The 15,090-nt window shown below is 48.3% G+C and overlaps 2 protein-coding genes across 7 annotated transcripts; both read right to left on the reverse strand.

Annotated features, from left to right (window-relative positions):
- Window positions 1-512: 512 nt before the first annotated feature.
- pdcd6ip (programmed cell death 6 interacting protein) lies at window positions 513-7,948 on the reverse strand. Of its 3 annotated transcripts, none has more exons than XM_085900695.1 (17): window positions 7,592-7,948; window positions 6,049-6,103; window positions 5,900-5,969; window positions 5,462-5,589; window positions 5,158-5,311; window positions 4,984-5,084; window positions 4,074-4,190; window positions 3,781-4,003; window positions 3,567-3,690; window positions 3,318-3,495; window positions 3,021-3,132; window positions 2,388-2,806; window positions 2,053-2,187; window positions 1,881-1,975; window positions 1,694-1,811; window positions 1,201-1,415; window positions 513-1,130 (listed from the first exon to the last, which is right to left on the reverse strand). In XM_085900695.1, the coding sequence occupies exons 1-17, from the start codon at window positions 7,795-7,797 to the stop codon at window positions 950-952; spliced, it is 2,631 nt and encodes an 876-aa protein (XP_085756821.1). In that variant the 5' UTR covers window positions 7,798-7,948; the 3' UTR covers window positions 513-949. The 3 variants fall into 3 exon arrangements, with proteins under 3 accessions (XP_085756821.1, XP_085756822.1, XP_085756820.1); XM_085900696.1 differs by having other exon boundaries at window positions 1,201-1,313; window positions 4,074-4,205; XM_085900694.1 differs by having other exon boundaries at window positions 4,074-4,205.
- A 782-nt stretch (window positions 7,949-8,730) lies between these two features.
- ubp1 (upstream binding protein 1) lies at window positions 8,731-14,856 on the reverse strand. 4 transcript variants are annotated; one of them, XM_085900699.1, is made up of 16 exons: window positions 14,596-14,856; window positions 13,002-13,153; window positions 12,802-12,878; window positions 12,617-12,722; window positions 12,429-12,535; window positions 11,701-11,853; window positions 11,514-11,624; window positions 11,332-11,439; window positions 11,088-11,215; window positions 10,956-11,010; window positions 10,793-10,886; window positions 10,615-10,705; window positions 10,411-10,529; window positions 10,190-10,332; window positions 9,831-9,882; window positions 8,731-9,749 (listed from the first exon to the last, which is right to left on the reverse strand). In XM_085900699.1, the coding sequence occupies exons 1-16, from the start codon at window positions 14,736-14,738 to the stop codon at window positions 9,712-9,714; spliced, it is 1,677 nt and encodes a 558-aa protein (XP_085756825.1). In that variant the 5' UTR covers window positions 14,739-14,856; the 3' UTR covers window positions 8,731-9,711. The 4 variants fall into 4 exon arrangements, with proteins under 4 accessions (XP_085756825.1, XP_085756823.1, XP_085756826.1 ...); XM_085900697.1 differs by having other exon boundaries at window positions 11,332-11,442; XM_085900700.1 differs by lacking the exon at window positions 14,596-14,856 and adding an exon at window positions 13,415-14,284 and having other exon boundaries at window positions 11,332-11,442.
- Window positions 14,857-15,090: the final 234 nt, after the last annotated feature.

Consider the following 15,090-nt stretch of genomic DNA (forward strand, 5'->3'; position numbering starts at 1 on the left):
CATGTATTTTGTATCTCAAATAAATGTAAAGAAATTCACTTTAAAATCTTACATATTTATCCTAGTAAATCATATCTAAACTTTGATATTGAAGTTTCAGGATCTTTTTAAAATTGTAATCCTGTAACTCCAATTTATCTTTTGTACCACCGCCCTATCCTAAATTTTGGAATGATGCTAAAAACTTGATTCCCACAAAAAAACAATAAATGTATAGTGCCAAAGATGCTATAGCTGGGTTTGAGTCTGAACACTTAAGTATGTTGTTAATGGTCTATTGATTTTGGTAAATGTCCACATTCACATAGCAAATTTGAATAATTCGTCTCCACTTCTTGCAATTTTTTTTGTCTGAGCTGAGATCATATGTCTGTTATAATTGCAATCAACAAATTAAAAAAAGAAAATATTGTAAGTGCAGGTCTTCTATAAAATTACACCAAATAAATCAAATCAGCTTTGTTGACAGGTGAACATGGTGACTGCGCTGCAAAGAAGACAAAATGAGTTCCTTGAGGTTAGCCAGTCATATGATTTTATACATATATTCATATTTAATAATAATAGAGCACATCTCTCATGTTGTACAGCTTGTGATTGTGACATGGTTGGCGGCTAACCGAGCACATGTCTGCCTTTGAGAGAGGAAAGAGATTAGAAAACAATAACAAAAAACAAAGCCCGTGCGTGTGTGTACATCTGCGAGGCAGCTATGGATTAATTACAAAAACAGGAGAGCTGATAAAAGGGGTCGGAGAATTTTGGGGTGTACGCAACGAACGGACTGTACACCCGCCAGGGAGTCCTCCAGCGCATTACGGTTGGACATTTTTTTAGTGCGTCAATCAAGTAAAGAGAAAAGGTGCTTTCAAGATCCCAGAGGAAAGAAAATGTATCAAAATTCCTGAAAAGAAGGAGCAAAGTGTTAAGATGGGTGGTGGGGGTTGCTTCATTGCTGAGGGTAGTAGTTCTGCTGCTGCGAGGGCTGCTGGGGGTAGCCGGGGTAGCCCTGCGTGCCCGGGGGGGCGGCCGGGTAGCCCGGTTGGCCCGGCGTGGCCTGGTAGGGTATGAAGGGCACGTTGTACTGGCCGTAGGTGTACGGGTTGTAGCCCATCGGCATCTGGAAGTACCTGCGAGGACACGACGCCGTCACGCTTATGCACAAAACGAGGGCGAGCGGCCATTCAGTGCCAAACTCACTGCGGATACCCCTGGTAGTTGGGGTAAGGGGGTCCCTGCGCCGCGGAGGGGGGCGCCACCGGCGGGGGGTTGTTGGCCAAAGCGCCGGCTTGAGTTGTGCCGGCCGATGCGGTCTGCGGAGTCAAGACAGGTGGAGTCAAGACAGGTGGGGGGGGCCGGGCAGGGGGCTGAGATTTAGCTTGGGTCTGCTGGGGGGTCTGTGGAGGGGCTGGGTTCTGCAAGGACAGAGACGAGTGAGGTGCCAGTAAAAACATTTTGTCCCTAGGATGTGTCTGGAGAAGAGAAGGTGCGTCAACTCTTCCCTATAGTAAGGATATATATTAGCATCATATCAACAAAAAGCATTTGTGTAATATGTTCAGACTTATTTTAGGGTGTGTGCAGAGACAGGGGGGGGGGGGGGGGGGGTACACCAAGTTAAATCACTTCAGGGCTTCAAACAGTTTTGGGTAAACCATTGACAATAGCACAAGTCTGTGGCTTATCAGCTTACAAATATGGTCCTAGGAGCAGGAGTGGGGCCGCCGGGGGGGCCCGGGGGTTGGCTCTGGTAAGCGGGGACATTGAAGTTGGGGGCGCTGGGCTCACGGGCGATACTCTGCTGCAGCTCCCTGAAAGACAACAAAAAAAAGTGAAATAAATAATAGCGCCAACCTCGTTTGGGGGGTCGCGCGACTCACTTGAGGAGCTCATCACGTTCCGTCTTGCGAGCAAAGACTATGTCGCAGCATTTGTTCTGGAACTTGAGCAGGATTTCCGTCAGGTCGTTGTAGAACTACGAGGAAGGGAGAGACAGAATGAATGAAAGCGCCCGTGGCGAATAGATGGCCCGGAAGACCGACGAGCGCGAACCTTGGTGCCTTCGCGCAGGTTGCTGCTGATCTCCACGTAGCTGTCGTGGGCCGAGGCCAGCTTCTTGAGGACCTCCTCTCGCAGGTTGGCTTCCGCGTTGGACTGCTTAAGGCTGCTGAACTCCTGATGTGATGTCTAAAAACAAAAAAGGTGCACCAAAGTCACCTTTCGCGGGTCTCGTTTCACGCCACGCCGTGTGCCAAACGGCGGCACCGAGCCGACGTTTACGATGACTGATTTAACGCCGCCACGTGCTTTGAAAATCCCATGGATGTCGAAAGATGGGCAGTCACCTCTTTAATGCCTCAGGTTGCAAAACCGGTATGGGTGGCTACCTGAATCTGTGCCAGCAGCTCCTCCTGCTGGCGAAGGCTGGCCTGCACCTTCTGGTTGTGCTCGCCGTACAGCTGGTCCAGCTGCCCCGCCGAGAGCTGCTCCTCGTTGATGGCGCCGTCCTTGGCCAGCGCCGTCAGGAAAGTGGCGGTCATGTCGAAGGTCACGTCCTTGATGTCCTTCTCCAGCGCCTCGCGCTCCTGCTTCACCTGGTCTAGCCGGGCCAGCTGCGAGCGCAGCACGCCCACCACCTCGCTGCCCTGCAGCGTCTTGGCGGGGTTGGCGGAGGGCAGCGCGGCGTTCAGCTCGCTCTCGGGCTTGCACAGCAGCGCGATCATGTCGCAGTGGGCGTTGTAGCGGTCCTTCACCACCTGATCCGCTTGCACCGCCTTGTCCAGGATGCTGCAGAAGTTGGCGCCCTCTAAAAGTCAAAGCATACTTCAGTCTCTCGGTTTCCGGGTTCAAGCTAGTCTGTTTTTAGACTATTCAAAGTTACAATTGCTTTTTGAAGAACTAAACTCTGATCAATTTCATTTCCATTTAAAGGGCAACAAATGAAATCATTTGTGCACAGTGTTTTGGGTTTCATTTTTTTAAACCCGGAGCCATTTGGAAAAAGAAATTGGCGGCGGTACCAGCACGAAGGGGCTTGTAGAGGTCCCCAGACGGGGTCCGGTTCCAGCGCTGGTTGAATTTGGCTCTCAGCTCGTTGTCCGTCGTCTCCTCGTCGTTCAGCATTTTCAGTGCCTTGGAAAAAAAACGGCCAAACATTTGACAACGAACTTCATTGTTTATGCTAAATTTTAATATTGTGATCTCCAAATTCCGATCTCTTTGTGTGTCTTGACATATGAAGAAATTGATAAAGCGTCACAGTCTGCCTACTTTCTGCTTTTACTTTGCCGCTTTCCACTTAAGAGTGCGCTTCTCACCTCGTCCAGAATTTCCCTGTTGCGGGTGAGCAGCTCGGGCAAGTCCTTGATGAGCTGCTCGATGCTCTGCAGGCCTCCCTGCTGCACGACAGAGCGGGCCTTCTCAGCAATGGATTGCGGAACGGAGTCTCCTGAGAGGTCCTCCAGAGCGGCTGGCAGGTTGAGGGACGCCAGAACCCTAGCGGAAGATTGGCGATCCGAGTCAAGATTCACCGGGGGAGAGCGATGGGCCGCATTAGATGCGTTTACCCGTTGCAGAGGTTGGTGGCCTCCCGCATGGTTCCCACCAATCTGTTGACGGTGTCTGATTTACGCTGGCTGTACACGCTCATGGATTGCTGGACTGCCGTGGGAACCATCTTTCCAAACAAGTCTGGAGAGCGCACAATCAATCAATCAATCAATCAATCAATCAATCAATCAATCAATCAATCAATCAAAAAGATTTGCGCACGCGTCGAACCTGAAAACTTCTGGCTGAGCGGCGGTGTGATGGCGGTGGCCTTCACCAACGCCGCCTTGCCGATCGGCTCCAAGTCCTTGAGCTCGGGCACGCGGTCGTGGTAAATAAAGTCGTTGTCCTTCCTGGCGGCGGTGAGTGATCGGTTGATCTTCTCCGTCAGTTCCCTGACGCTCACGTACTCGTCGTAGCGCGACGCCACCGTCTTCACCAGCTCGGCCGCGCGCTGAACGGAGGAGCCGTGTGATAATTTGAACGGCGCCCTTTTCGGGGAGGCGTCAAGGCTCGGCACCAACCTGCAGGCGAGCAATTTCCTCGCCGAAGAGCTTCTTCTGCTTGGCGAGTACGCTCTGGTGGAGTTCAGCGTTGGCCTGCATGATGCAATGCTTGGCCGCCAGCACCGGCAGCACTTCCTGAAAATAAAAATACTGACCAGGGAGAAGGCAAACACAGAGCGGGACGCACACAAATGCACACACATGCACGGTACCAGGGCAGTCCGACAACAACAAAAAGCAGCCAAGGGGGGTGTTGCAAAACAAGAATAAAAACACCAAGAAGAGGGGAAGGGGCACGCCACCACCATGAGGGATGCAGAAAGAAAAGGAAGACAACGGGAGAGAAAACAGAACAGGCTGTGAGTGGTTAACCCTTCAGCAGGAAGCGCCAAAACTTATCCCCAAAACACACACACATGCACCGATTTGCCTTTCCTAAGCGTTTTCTAGATTCACACGAGGCTCTCATCAAATAATGTTTCCTGATTGTGGTTGTACAAAATCATACTGTTCCTAATATTTGGACCCTCAAGCAGCTCACCACAATAATGAACCACACTGCACCTCAAGTTTTAAGAAGTAATGTCAAAGTTGCAGGAACAATGAGCAATGATGTTATCGACTTGAAGTGACTAATCAGAGGAAGAGCCCAAGAAAGGGAGGGGAGAAAAGAAAGAGGTGGACAGTTCCACGAGCATTGTGCTGTCCTTCTCCGTTATTTAATTGTGGATTATTTTTTCATTTCAAGTGAAAGGAAAGATGGATGGATGGATGTGAATTTTAAACTGAGATCAAAAATTTGATAGACATGAACGTGTCCCTTTGTAATTTTCTTCTGTTGGTTAGCCTCACAAATGCCAAGCTTAATCGTGAGCCAGCTACGACGTCGGAAAAAAGCGTTGAGCGTGTGTGGGCATGTCGGGCATACCTTCGGCAGGTTGTCTTTGTACTGACACTGCTTGAAGGCGTCTCCGTAGAAGTCTGCCGCCTGATTGGACAGCTTGGCGATGATGGCGTCCTTCATCCTGTCTGAAGATGACGACGAGAAACGAAATATGAAACAACATGAGCGGCGATAATAAATCACATAGCTTGCTTTTACCTGTGGTGGCTTTGAGGAAGAAGACCTCCTGAGCCTGGGCCAGCATGATGAGACTGAGGGTGCCCACAGTTTCCGGGGCGATGTCCATGGTGGGCTCGCGGTTGAGGGCCGACAGCACCGTGTCTTTGATGTGGCCGAAGGCGCCGCTGGCCAGCTACGTGACAAAAACACGCTCAACGTACAAACGAAGACATGTGACGAGATTTTCTCATGTTGCGTGTCAATGAACTTAAAACATCCTTTTGACTTTTTAGTGATACTTGTATCGAGGGGCACATGATGGAAAGCAGACACGCTTAATCACCTGATAATATTTGGCGGCGTTTTTGAGGCCTTCGTCATTGTCCAGGTTCTGCTCTGAGGCGATCTGGCTGGCCAGCGCCGCTGCGTTGAACAGCACGCACGTCTTCTCGTAGCCCAGGCTGGCCAACGCTGCAAAACAGGGCGCACGTTTTTTGCCTCTAAAGTGACAAAACCTCCATCACTTTTTTTTTTTTTTTGTGTGTGTGGGGGGGGGGGGTTACTTTGAGATGCTTTGATACCCAAAAACCAAAGTAACACTAGCATACTAACGCACAATGGTTCTTATTGTTCACATTGTTGGGCAGTCAGAAATTTCTGTGATAATTCACACACGCTTTTGCTCAGGTTCCACAAAAGACTCAAGTTCGTCCAACCTGTTAGACCGTGTAGCATTATCTATTTGTAGCGTGTCAAGAGGTCATCAGGGTCAAGCGCTTACCGAGTTTAACGGAGCCGCCGAAGAGCGAGCCTTTATCGAAGGCATCTTTCCACGTGAAGGTTAAGCACAGCTGCGGAATCAAAACGCACACTCACAGTGACTTGATGGCTAGAGCGTGACAAACAACACGGCGGCGTGTAATCCATTACCTGGTTTTCACTGAAGGGGAACTTGGGCTCCACGGAGCACAGTTGGTCATAATATCTGCATGGTTAGAAAGCATGTGACACTGCTCAGAATGCATACTTAAGATGACGACAATAACGACAAGCACAATCGAGCTAACTGACAAGCGGCTATACTGATCGTCACGTTGTTATTAAAGTAACGGGTATCATTTATATGTGACAGTAAAATATGTCGGCTCGCAACGACATGCCAGACATCTTATATCTTACACTTGTGTGACAATTAAGCTAGTTACTTGTGCTAAGCTGACGAGCAGAGTTGGAAGGTGAGCTGAGGTGTGGTCGAGTAAAGAAAACCCGAGTGCGCACAATGGTTGCCACAGCGATGTAAACAAATGATCTTCGCCCTAGTTCTTCCCCTACCACCTTCCCTGGTTGTTGTTGCAGCGGCGACATGACCAACCAAAGGTCTACTCTGCGCTCTTTCACACAGAACTGTGCCAGAACTGTCTTTTACTGACAATAAACTATGGCAATGTTTTGTTCAGCACTGTTCTTAGAGCTATATAAATAAACTTACAGGTAAAAGGGAGCTTCAACTGTTATTATCGAAAGATAAGTCAAAAGTTATTTTCAGCACTGGGAGTCAAAAAGCCCCTGAAGCCAAGCGCATACCTGGTAAGACACGTCAGTGGAATCCCATGTCGCTTGGTGACAAGTATAACAAAACCACTCAGGATTTTTATGACACATGGCATGCGTGACACGTATGAGAAAATTCCAACAATACAGCCTAACATGGAATATGACAACCCCCCCCCCCCCCCGCCTTTTACACGTAAAATGGCTACTTCCTTATTTTAAAAAGCCCTTTAACTTAGAGATTGAGTGACAGAAAAACAAAACAAAAATCTAAATAATAAATATGTAAATTCGCTTTTTTAAAATTCATTAACTTAGCAGAATTTCTGAGAAAATAATTATGTTTTCATTTTGTAGAGAATAAAAGTTGGGATATATTTGAGGAAAGAAATTGTAATCTCAAAGTCAGATTTAAAATCTTTTTAACTATCTGGAAAATGTGGCAATTACAGTCACAGCTAGTTGTATTTATTGTTTTCATGGTAACAATACTCGGTTGATCCTTTTAGACTCTATAAATATATGTTGTTGTTTTTTACTATTTTTAAATAGAAAAAGTTGTTAAAGTATTTTCAATCATGTGAACTCGAGTGAGACTGGCTAATGTGTTGTGGTCACGTGACGGGAGCACGCACTTAAAATGAGCTCAATGTACCAAAATCCCGTCAGTATGTCACTTTTCCGTCATACGAAGACAAATAATGTAAATTGATTTTTGTTTCATCACACCAACATGTTAACGTAACTTGGGGTGGCTTTCCTGCCAAAATAAACCGAGCTAGTTTAGTTTAGCCGGCTAAGCTAACTCAGCTAACGCGTCAGGGTGCGGTGAAGCAACATACGGAATTTAAAATGGCGTCCACTTCACCATGACTGACAGTTAATTTTTATCGATTGTTTCTCTTTTTTTTGTTTTTTTTACCTGAGTAAGCTCTCCAGTGAGCTCTCATGTTTGTCAAGCGGCCTTCCCACCGCGTTCCGCCGGAGCTTGTCGAGTTCCTCCACAGCTCGAATGTACTCCGTCTGCTCGTCGCCCGCCGGGTAAGTGGACGTGACGAATTTCGACAATGGCTTGACCAAGTCTACCTCCGAGGATTTTTTCAGCGGCACAGAAATAAACGTCGCCATTTTGTGCCTTGCGATTGTGTGTCAGCTTAGTTCGGGGAGAAGGTAGGAGAGCTCCACCGGGCTACCACCGAACTCAAAACAAGGCAGCGGATTCACTTCCTGGATTTAGTTTGTCAAATGACGTCATAAAGACGTTCAGGAAGGCTCGTACTACGCAGCCTCAGTAGATTGGTCCGTTATAAAATGTCAACGCAGAAGTGTTTAAAAAAAAAAAAGTTATTCTTGGACAAAGAAAATGATCTTATAAAAAAACAGACAAGACTGTTCTGAAATCATTTATTCCCAGCACGTGTGCATTTTGTGTGCACACACAAGTAGAATCATTGAGGCTGGACGTGAAGTGGTTACCTCACTCAGATACACAAACACGCCCCTTAATTGTCTTTTATGACATTGTCATATATTGTATGTGTGGCGGGAGAGCAAGAAGGATGTGGGCGAAGGATTACCTGCTAAACACGCAGTTTGGGAGTTTTCAGTGCAAGCTTGGTCTTATCTCCCAAAAAAATAGGATGTCTTCTCCCGACTTCAACATGCAACATGGGGGGGAACACATGCATACGTTTGAAAAGGCAGACGACGCCTAATGACTAATACAGGATGTGCGTGTTTTTTTTCTGTACTAGGGAGTTTAAGGCTCACACTAAAAAGGAAATATATTCTATACTAAGAGAATTTTGTCCGAATGTTTTCAATAAAGTCCTCCAAAATTCAGTATTTTTTTTTGGGGGGGGGGGACAAAAAGTTGCAGTACAGCAAAACTTTTTTTTTTCTAAAATAGCTTTTTATGGAAAAAGTTGTACTCAAGGAATGAGATTATGGCGCAGGTTTACTTTTGAGTTGTTTTTGTAAAATAAAAATCATTGAGTTAAATATGTCTGATTTTGTGAAGATTTTTTTTTTTAGTCAGGGGAATAGTTAAAATAGCAAATACTCAGAAAATATAACATTTTTATACCTCAGACAAACTTATTTTTGAGAAAGAAATATTTCAAAATAGCTTTCCACCCAAAAACAAATCAGTGCATTTTTTTCCTCAAACAAAACGATTTTTACACAATAACAAGGGAGAAAACGTTTTTTTTTTCTTCATATTTTCAAAACCACAAAAACATTCACCCGACTTAATTCTCATAGTATCATTAGTGTTTTCTTGTGAATGTGGCCCAAACATTTGGAAATAATTTTGAGCTAATCACCTTGCGCTCGCTGGCTTTGTTGCTCTGCACAAACACACACACACACACACACACACGTAAAAAAAAAAAGATTGCAAGACTGGATGTGGAGCTGCCATGATGTCGGTTGGACGCCGCTGACGAGCTGCTTGTGCACACACACAAAGGAACGAATGAATGGTGACTCTCTCTAAAAGATATTTTGGTCCTTACTCTGGGATTGACCTGGCCCAAAATCAAGCGGTTCTGAGGAACACAAAACGACTAAAAACGCGAGTAACAGGCAGCGAGAGAGATCACACAAAACGGAAAATGATTTGACGTACTACGTCCACATATTTAGTTTGCTGAGCACAGCTGGTCGATTACAATAAGACAACAGCCCCCCCCCCCTTATTTTGCTCCTCTCAATCAAGATGGTGAGCAAAATGACGTCCAATACTGGCCTGCGTAAAATACATAAAAAAGATAAAGCCAAAAAAAAAAGAAGCTCTCCAGCCAAGAAGCACCGCTCTCCTCTTTCTGTGTTTTCAATATGAAACATTGGACACATCCCCCGCATGTCAGATTCTAACATTTTTACACGCCCCTTCTCGTCTCTTTTCTTCGCCGTCCATCCGATTGAGAGCGGGGAGGGGGGGGGGGGGGGGGGGTGACAGGGCGTAGAAGAAACACGCAGGCAGAGACGGACGTTTGGGTCGATTTAGTTGGAGAATGGTTGACGGTGGTCCTGGCCTTACTTCAAGATGAGGTGGAGTCCTTCGCCTTGCTCGTCTGCAAGAAAAGCACCAATGGCGTTCAAAGTCTTGTTGACCTTGCGGTGGGGGGTGGGGTGGGGGGGGGTACGAGGCTCACCTTTGACGGTGCTGATGACGAAGCAGCTCTCGTCCGTCAAGTTGCACACCATCTGCACACATCGGGATAGTTTGATTAGTACTCTTGGGGAAAATATATTTTTTCCAAACTTCTGTGTATATGTTAATTTCTTTTTTTCAAACAAAAACCTAATCATCATGCTTGTATTTTCACAATGTGTGAGCGAGAAAACACCACAAAACAATTGGATTGTCTCCAACAGGCTCATGCGGTTTAAACTAGATGCAGTACACGATTTAACCGCTGGGTGTCAGTCTTAATCAAGTAATTGTCAGCTTTGCCTTGGCCTGCTTTCATTTCATTCCATTTCAGACAAGCAAGTAAGCATGCAAGCGTACCTGGTCACTGAGCAGGATGTGGATGCCGGTGGGTCCTTGTCTGTAGACCTGGTTTATGGTCCCCAACGGGAGGCCGCACACGGCGGCCATCTTGCGAATCAGCTCGCCCGCCGTCAGCTCCTCCAGGTACAGAGCGTGGTACACTGTCATGGTGAGAAAACACATCCTGTCGGGCGCCTTTCGGAGAACTCTCGGAATCCCGCCGCCAACGAGCATCCTACCGTGTAAACTGGGCGAGGCGCCTTGTTCGCCATTTTGGCTGGTGGCGTGTCTTTCCAGCAGGGGGCTGTGCTGAGGGGATTCCTGACACACGTACACAGTCAGCCGGGGACGCACGGACCTGGGCGTGCACAAAACCAACAGCGGCGTTACGAAAGCCGGACTCAAAGAGTCGCGCGTGAGTCCAGACAGGTGAGAGGACACACTTTGATTTGAGGGCGTAGAAGAGTCGAATTCCGTCCGCGGGACCGCAAATCTGGACCAGGTCGTCCCGGGTTAGCTTTAACAAATCAGAACCTGAACAGACAGAGTCAGCAAAGTCAATCAATAGGCACAGATGGTAGATTAGGGTAACCCTACATCATCTCGAGTGTGTATGTTTACCTGAGAAGTGAGTGAAGAGCCGCGCGCAGGAGTTGAATCGGTTTTTCAGCAGCCATTTTTGCGTGTCCTGAATGGATGCGGCGGGACTCAACTGCTGCAAGGGAAGTCGCCAAAGAACATCAACGCACGCACACTCGCACGCACGCTCGCCATTTGGACAAACCTCTGTACCGGCATAGCTGCCGGGTTCCGCCTGGTGATTGGGCGAGGACGAGTCACTGGGAGGGACAGGAGTGATCTCGGCGTGGGGCCTTCAAATGTCAAAGCGGTGCAGCGGGCGGGGCGGGTTCCTTACCTGTCGGGTAGCGAGGAGGTGTTGGTGGTGCTGGAGGCGTAAGTTGAGAGAGGCGTGGACGTGAAGGAGGGAGTGGGTGGCTGGTTGGGGTTGGGGGCCACGTAGGCGCTGTCCGGCCACGGCGAACACTGACAACATTGAAAGTTGCGTTCAAATCCATGGAACATAAAATACAAATTCAAATCCCAAGCTTTTGCTAATTAAAAGCTTTTTCTGTTGACTTTGAAGTCCAAAAGTGGCTCACGCTGCCTCTCTTGGCCAAGGAGTCGCCGCAGTCGGCCGGAAGCGTCCGCTTGCTGGACTTCTTCAGCTCGTGGTCGCCCGCTTCCTCGATGATGGGCTCCAGCCGCGTCTGCTTGTTGGACACGGCAGGAAGTGAGGCGTCGGGCGGGCGACGGCGCCGCGCGTGACCCAAACCCGACTGACCTCGGACAAGATAGTGGTATCGTAGGAAGGCTGGTATTTCTCCTTCTCCTGAGCGCTGCGCTTCTCCATCTTCTCGCGGTCCGTCTTCTGCTTGCGATCCGCCCCTTTTGGCTAAAAAAATTGAAACGGGAACTCAAATGAAACGGCAAATTGTTGAAGATTTGCAGCATTTTGAGGGGGGGCCTACCTTGAAGACTTTGATTTGGCAGGAAGCCGAGTGGAGGTGCTCGACGTAGTCGCTGGCGTCCCCCGGCGCAAAGGTATCGATCTGGATCCTGAAGGGGACGCCCTTCTCGCCGCCGTGCTTGCGCGGCGTGAACTCGGTGCTGATGCAGTGAACCTGCAAACGGGGGTCAAACAACAACAACACGCTTGGATGAGTTTGTTGATCAAAACAGCTTTAAATAAGTTATTTTTTCGTTAACTTAAATATATAATTCAGTCCTTCTAACCAATTTGAAAAAAAAAAATCAAGTTGTTTAAACAATATCAAAACATAATTTCCAAAAATTGGATGCAGAAAAATGTAATCAATCCATTTAAAACACTGGTGTCAGACTCAAGGCCCGGGGGCCCAGATATGGCCGGCCACATCATTTAATGTGGCCCGCCAAGACAAATTGTGCATCAAATTCATGTCATTACTAGAATTGCAAATTGTCATCACTTTTAATAACATCATTTTTTTTTTTTTTATATTTAACCAGCTTTTACTCTGATTTGAAAACGAGTTATTTGTCAGTTTGTTATGTAGCTTTTACTGTATATAATATGAGGTGCTCATACATTCATTTGGGTTGACATTCAAAATGGCCTTCCGAAAGAAGCTATGACTACAATACGGCCCGCGAATTTTTTTTTTTTGACACCCCTGATCTAAAATAATAAAAAATGACAAGTTGCCGACTATTTGACCTGCACAAAGACGGAGGCCCTCTTGTTCAAGTCCCACAGGAACTCTGCGGCGTTGAGCTGGGAGGGATGAGTCTTGGGCTCCACGATGCCCACCGACATGGGAATATCTGTCACACACACATGCTCTCAGAACATCTGAATAAACACACGCATACCCACTTGATGCTTTAGTTGCAACGCGTGGTTACCGATATCCAGTAAACGGTCGCCGGGACGATTCCACTTCCATCCCTCCAGCTGCTGGTGTTCCGTGTACTGAAGCCGCCGGTCGTGGAAAACCACACGCACTGTGCTCTATGGACACACACACGCACACACACATCCGTGTTGTAGCAATGAGCACCAGACCTGCACGACAACCTGCGGTCCTTACCTTCACCATCTTGTTGGTGAGTTCCGGTAACTCACCGGGCTTCCTGTTGTCTAACATGCGCACCTCGTAAGACTGGCCTGAAACACAGACAACCAATCAATCTTGTTTTTTTTTTTTTCCCCCCTCCCATTTAATTTGCACATTGAATGAAAACAAATGTGAATTTGTCTTTTTAGATTTGTATCGAAGCTGAGTCTAACCTTGGTTGAGGTACGTGAGCGTCTCGTCGTGCAGCTTGACGGCGGGCGAGGTGGCGGCGCACAGCACATACTGGAATGGGGGGTTCTTGCTCTCGCTTTCCGAGGGGAGGCTGGAGTCCTCCTGTTTGAAGATGGGCAGGGCCAGCACATCACTGAAACGAACACAAGGGACCAGGGCGTCAGGAAAGCCTCCAGCTGAACTTTAACCCTAGGTCACCATTCATATTGACAGATGAGTACATAATAACACTTTCTTGCATGCTTGCTTGGGTTTGAGCCTTGATTGTGGCACTCCCTCGGAGACCCCCCCCCCAAATCTCGTTACGAGTAAGACACAGGCGTGATGAGGACAAAGAGCATGTCCATGCAAGATAGGGTCGATGTGGACCAGTGGCAGTCTATCTGTCTCTAACCTCATGCTGTAGGCTGCAGCCCCCAGCTCCTGGCCGATGCCAGAGAGGCTGGCGTCGAAGTCGTGCACCAGCCCCGACTCGTCGATCTTGAGTACCCAGGCCATGGGCCCGAGGTCCTTGTCCTCGGCTTCCACTTGAGGGGCCGCCAGCTTGCTGCTTCAGGTGTGGGGGGCAATGAAGACGACAACCGGGGGACGTAAGGACGAGGAAGTGTTCGCCCGGCCTCCGACTCTCTCGACGAGGCAAACTTGTCCTAGCCTAGCTTACTAGGCAGGCGAATCCAACCGAGAGGCAACTTATCTCCATAACTCTCCACTTTACATTAGCTTTCGTGTGGGGTCGAACAAATTGTTTGTCCAGGGCAGTCACGGTGTGAGTTTATAGCCCCGAATTGACGGTCGTGACTTGGAGGAAGAAGGCGAGGACGACGAAGCTCACATGCTAACGGTGGCTAGGCTAAGCTAGCTCTAGGAGCGGGACGCTTCCTCTGTACGGGATTGTTTTGCTTTTTGTCACCGCCACACACTCCCCTGAGTCGGTCGAACGTTGTTAACAGGTGGAAAGTAAACGGTAAAGGGGGATGTGCAGGCGGGTTATTCCCCTGCACAGCTGTTGCTATCCAGCGGGGCTAACTAGCAACAACTTCCCGTTGCGTTTGAGTCAATGTCCGGGGTGCTCGTCGCGCAGCTCCAATCACCAAGCTGGCTCGCAACCCTCTGCTCCCCGCTGTGGTCCTTGAGCCCAAACCCGAAGAGACGCACAGCCGGGCATCAACATGGCTCCCCCAGCGTCCGCCCCGTCGCTCACTCTGCGGAATCCGCACTGCGAGGTGCTGCCCCCCGCCGTTCTTCCGCCGTACCCTCGCCAGCCACTGCCTCGTCTATGGAGGACCTGTCAGCCAATTGGCGTGCGGCTGTTGCAGTTGTTCAGCCAATCAGAGGCGTCTGTGCTTCCGTCATCATATGAACGGCGGCCCGCCCACTTTCCTAACAAAAACACTTGCAAAGTTGACAGCAAACTCTTTTTGACACGAATATTCTGTCAAAAATAACTTATCTTCGAGTGAGAGCAACAGGTGGACTCGACGTTGTGCGTTTTAAACAGTCAAAATATCAACGAATGTGATGAAAACATGACAAAAACAAGATAAAAAAACAAAAAGAGGGCAAATGCGGTCATACCGTCGGTGGTTTCCGTCGCGTCGCTGCTGCAGCAGCGTGCGGAAGTTCTCGGTGCAGGGCTGCCAGAATAGCATCGAGTCCCGTGGTGGTGGCCTCTCACCTTGTAGCGAATTTAACTCGGGCCGGTTTGGAGGTCCGAACATGGGCTCATGACAGCGCTGCTTGACAGGGTCAACACAGGTGCTACTGGTGCTCCTTCTGGTCAATGATTGATCGGAGCGGACCCTGGACGAGGCTTGCGGTGAAAGTGTGGAGACTCGGGGGGGGGGGGGGGGGGGGGGTTATTTTTTTTTTTAGCTCAGAAGGGGGGCAGGGAGACCCGCCTCGTTACATAAGATTAAAAAAAAGAACACACCTGATGACAAGTAACTTGACTACCTCCATTGATTAATTTTGTTTCCCAGAAATGGACAAATTGTCACATTTCAAAAATGTGTATTTGTAATTTCTGTCATGAATGATCATTTCTATGAATCTTGTTGCTACAAAAGAATA

The sequence above is a fragment of the Syngnathus leptorhynchus genome, chromosome 20 (genome assembly GCF_054491065.1).
Source record: "Syngnathus leptorhynchus isolate UIUO chromosome 20, UIUO_Slep, whole genome shotgun sequence".
NCBI classification, from domain to species: Eukaryota; Metazoa; Chordata; class Actinopteri; order Syngnathiformes; family Syngnathidae; genus Syngnathus; species Syngnathus leptorhynchus.

Excerpts from the sequence above, each read along its gene's own strand:
- ubp1 (XM_085900697.1), bottom strand. The coding sequence starts at position 14,738 with ATGTTCGGACCTCCAAACCGGCCCGAGTTAAATTCGCTACAAGGTGAG. Across the intron at positions 13,154-14,595 it reads CGCGACGGAAACCACCGACG|TGATGTGCTGGCCCTGCCCA; the intron begins GTATGACCGCAT and ends TGTTCGTTTCAG. Across the intron at positions 11,625-11,700 it reads GCCAAATCAAAGTCTTCAAG|CCAAAAGGGGCGGATCGCAA; the intron begins GTAGGCCCCCCC and ends CAATTTTTTTAG.
- pdcd6ip (XM_085900694.1), bottom strand. The coding sequence starts at position 7,797 with ATGGCGACGTTTATTTCTGTGCCGCTGAAAAAATCCTCGGAGGTAGAC. Across the intron at positions 4,004-4,073 it reads AGGAAATTGCTCGCCTGCAG|CGCGCGGCCGAGCTGGTGAA; the intron begins GTTGGTGCCGAG and ends TCCTCCGTTCAG. Across the intron at positions 1,131-1,200 it reads AACTACCAGGGGTATCCGCA|GTACTTCCAGATGCCGATGG; the intron begins GTGAGTTTGGCA and ends GTGTCCTCGCAG.